The 4,329-nt window shown below is 34.7% G+C and overlaps 1 protein-coding gene across 1 annotated transcript in view; it reads right to left on the bottom strand.

The window, feature by feature from the left end:
- CHD1 (chromodomain helicase DNA binding protein 1) overlaps positions 1-3,819 on the bottom strand; it is a gene marked incomplete at its 5' end in the record, with an annotated part of 27,888 nt that extends 24,069 nt beyond the window's left edge. The window contains 6 exon segments of the mRNA XM_010083809.1: position 1; positions 4-83; positions 1,191-1,381; positions 2,193-2,282; positions 2,899-3,115; positions 3,692-3,819. The exon segment at position 1 is cut by the window's left edge and continues 105 nt beyond it. Coding sequence (XP_010082111.1) covers position 1; positions 4-83; positions 1,191-1,381; positions 2,193-2,282; positions 2,899-3,115; positions 3,692-3,819 — 707 coding nt within the window.
- Positions 3,820-4,329: the final 510 nt, after the last annotated feature.

The following is a 4,329-nucleotide window of genomic DNA, read 5'->3' as shown; positions in this document are numbered from 1 at the left end:
GTTCAAGTTCTTTATGAAGACTTGCATAACCATATTCTCTTCCTTTGCCATGCTCCTCTTCAAAATCTTCCCAGGAAGAAAACCTTCAACATAATAAAGAATAAGTGCAAAATACTGACATACTGTGAACGACCTGAAGAATCAAAATTCAAGAACAACAATACAAACACAGAATGTGTACAAATGTACCACAAGAGCATGCACACATTTGGATTTCCTCCCCACTGCCTTCTGTTTAATTTATGCAATTTCTGAATTTTCATCTCACAAGAAATTCCAAATACTTTGCCTGTAAAACAGAATTTCCCAAAAACATTTACAGAAGGAAAACTACTGACTGAAACCCAGCTTTTTTTTTTTTTTTTTTTTTTTCAAGTACACTGATGTAGACAGTTGCAGAAATTCCACTATTATGTTAACCAAGAGCATAATGAAAAACCAGCTGCAAGGCTGGAGGGTGTGCAAGAGAACAAGAGACTACTTAATGTACTCTTTGCAGCTTGCATGGTCTAGCTGAAGCATAACTATCCTCTCTGCTAACAGACTAGGAGAACAGACCTTATGATCAAACGAGAAATGGGTACTAGACCATAATGGCTTTGCTTGTAAGGTTCTGAAGAAGTCAGTACAATCCATAGCTCAAACTATATGGAGCTATGGTGCTTGGCATTTACAAGATGTCTGACAGGAACATGTGCTCTCACACATAAGCTCTTATTTATCTTAGGTATAAAGAGAGATCAGTACAAAGTAAGGTCCATAGAGTAAGGTTACTGCATGCAAACTGTATGGAAAAAAAAGCTATCTGGCTGAACTACAGGGTATTTGGCATTTCGGCAGAAATTTGTTTTCCTTAATAGTACTAACACAGAAAAGATTCCATTCTATTTCCCCACAGTAAATCATATGGTTTTCCTCTTAGGCTAAGATGGAACCTTTTTTCCAGGTTCTGGCCCATATATCAAGCAATCATTTTAGTGGACTGCTAAAATGGAAAAAGGTGACAACTGCCACCAGGATTACTTATCAGGAGCAGCATGAAAACATATATGCATTTGCTTCATATAGAACAGTTAAAATTATCTTTCAGTATGATTCTCTACTTCTACTGATTTTCAAATTACTACACTACTTCATAATAAAAGACTTGATCAAAAAATGTTAAAGAATCACGCAAAAGTCTTCCTTACTTTTCTGGCATGATGAAGTGCAACAAAGACCAAAGCTCTTTGAGTGAGTTTTGCAGAGGAGTTCCAGTAATAAGAAGACGATGGTTAGACTTAAAATCTATTAAAGTCTTGTACAGAAGAGAGTCGTCATTTTTTAAACGATGAGCTTCGTCAACTCCTATGAACGCCCAATTCAGCCCACCAAGGAATGACTTAAAGAAATGGGAGGGGGGGGGAACATTATACAAATAAACACATTGAATAATTTCCCACATTTTATAATCAAGCTATAAACAACATCACTTTTTGATTTATGTTAATAAAAATATGGACAGCTACATGTTTCTAGTAATATGGCTCTTATATTTGCCAGATACAGTGAAAGGCTGTGCAAGCATCCCAAGAAAGTCTAAGTTTAGTTTAAAAGGAAAAAAATGGATGAAAGTCTGAGCCACGTTAATTTTTTCATGACAGAAAAAAGAAATCACTATTGACCTCTTCTTCCCAACATATATAAACAAATGAAGTGAAATGTTCTGCTTCTTGACTATCTACAAAAATTTCCATATATTGTTAGAAGGATTAACAATAACTGTATGCTACCACTGTGGAGACAGCATTAACACATGTACACAACAAAGAAAAACTGTATGGGATTTCAGAGTTCTGTATTGTGTTTGGGGCTACAGGTTAGGTTCCTTGATTGTGATCTGCAAAGAAGCAGAGATCTTGAAGATGGGAAGAGATTATTACGTAATGAGAATCCAAAGCAAACTGGAGAAAGGGAATTGTTACGCACTTAATTACATGGTAACCACATACAGAAAATTTAAAAGTGATTAAAAAAAAACCACACACACAAAGAAAATCCCCAAACCCAAGCAAGACACAGCTTTTGCTTTAGGAAGTATAACAATCACAGTCTCCATAAATTTAAGGACCCACAACAAAAAATACATGCACGTCTAAAGAGTATTCTACACTGGATAAATGATTTTTATTTCCCTGAAGAAATGTGATTACCTTATCCTTCAGCAAAATTTCATATGTTGTTAGAAGTATGTTAAATTTTAATCGTTTGGTCTGAGGATGCATCCATTCATGAGTTCTAATCTATAAAAAGAATTATGTGAATTATAAGTTAGAGAAAACAGGTCTTCTTGCCTGGGATGAATTTGCACTGCAGCAATGTAAATGTTTAATGACATACAATAATATGACCACAAAGCAGAAGTACAACACATTAATATACACAAGACTGAACTTCCAACCTAGGCATCTCAAAAATATTTTGTTTAATCTTCTGAATAAACAGTGAAGAATTTCTACAAAACATTTTTACCATAATGGATAAGATTACTAACATTCAGTAAAACACATTAAGAAAACAAAGCAACAACCTTTCAGGAAATAAATTAACATCATGACTGGCTTGCTTACATATTTGTTTTTACTACATCCACCTAAATAATCATATGGCAGAAGATAATTTTTTTTCAAATGCAAGCCTAAATTCTTAATCCTGTTCACTGTTAAGCAGGAAGGAAATCTCTCACACACATTTATATGAGATAACAATCTAAGTTTTCAATTTGCATCTTAAACATACAGTGATTCAGTAAATATTTGCTCTGTCCTAACCAAAACATCAGAGATTAGCAGAGGACAGGAATCTGAAGTGAGTCTTGTTTACCCACAAGCCTTTCCAATGATAAAGAGAAATACTCACCATATTTCTGCTAGTTATATCTCCTAAGTAAACTACAGCATTCATCTGAGGAGCCCAGGTTTGAATCTCTCTTTGCCAAGATGTCAAGGTAGAAAGTGGCACAACCAGCAAGAAAGGCCCATACAATTGATGTTCGTGAAATAGGTAGTTCAGAAAAGAAATTGTTTGTATTGTTTTACCCAGACCCATTTCATCTGCAAGAATACAGCTATTCCCTCTAAAAAAAAAAAAAAGTGGGAATGTAGAGAGGGGTAGGGATGGGACAAGAAGAAATATTATTTTTTGAGCATAAAAACCACTCATACAAGTTTTCAATATTTTGTAACTATACATCTTGAAGAAGTTTATTTCCATTGTTTTTCCATAAAAAACAATTTCTAATCCCCGCCCCTTAATATTGTACTTAAAGTAACAAAATCAACTAAAAGCTTTCAAGTATTCCTCATGAGTCTAAATTTTAAAAGTACAACACTAATGTTGACATTTATGAAGAGTTTGCTTTTGGTTTTCTGTTCTACTATTCTAGGTTTGTATGGTTTTTAAAAATGTGAGTTACCCCCCACATGAAATTAAAAGCAAAGCAAAAACAGAGCTTAGCTGTTTTTTGAGAACAGCCATGGAATTATAAGTTTTGCTGCTCCTAAGAGCAAAACCACTCGCCTCAGATGTCTACTTTGAGCTTGCTGTATGAAACCCTCCATCCTCAAAAAAAAACCCAGAAAAAAAAAAATTTCAGAGTTTTACAAATGCTTACGATTTACAAACAGAAAGACTAATTTCAGACTATACTTACTTGCACCATGAATGAGCAAGCCAATTCAATCCGTTTAACTGATAATCTCTTAACTCTAAACTTTCATGTCCTCCAATGTAAGATGGTTGCTTCTTTAGTGCAACAAACCTTGGCCTCTGTTTTAGAACCTGTCAAAAGCAAATTGATCATCAGTCCTACTACTGACTGAAGATGCCAAAATGAAGATGCTACAGAAAAAATAGCAGTAGGCATGTACTGGGTCACCACATCTAGTCTTTATCCATCGATGAAAACCAGGCCATATAGAACCACCAAGCAACTTGCAAATTGAATTTAGTTTGATTGCTGATCTAAATTTCACAACAGAAGCAACATTAACTCACTCGAAGTTTACTTTTAAAATAAACTGCAATACCAAACAAGCCCATCTTTGAATGCCTGTAAAAATGCAAGGGACTGGTATCTACAAAAAGCTACTCTCAGCAGTGATATTTTCCATATATATTACTATACATCAGTGCTATTCTGAACAACCTTCAAAAATATTTCATAATATGTATGTTATCTCCAGATTCATAGAAGATTTTCACATTTTTTATTATCACAACTGATGTCATGGCTTGAACCTGGCTGTCCACTAAGCCACCACTTAGTTGCTTACTCACTCCCCACCCCAA

This window comes from Pterocles gutturalis, unplaced genomic scaffold (assembly GCF_000699245.1).
Source record: "Pterocles gutturalis isolate BGI_N339 unplaced genomic scaffold, ASM69924v1 scaffold10160, whole genome shotgun sequence".
Taxonomy (NCBI): Eukaryota; Metazoa; Chordata; class Aves; order Pterocliformes; family Pteroclidae; genus Pterocles; species Pterocles gutturalis.
The sequence above is the reverse complement of the archived record's forward strand: the minus strand, read 5'-3'. Positions and strand labels throughout refer to the sequence as shown.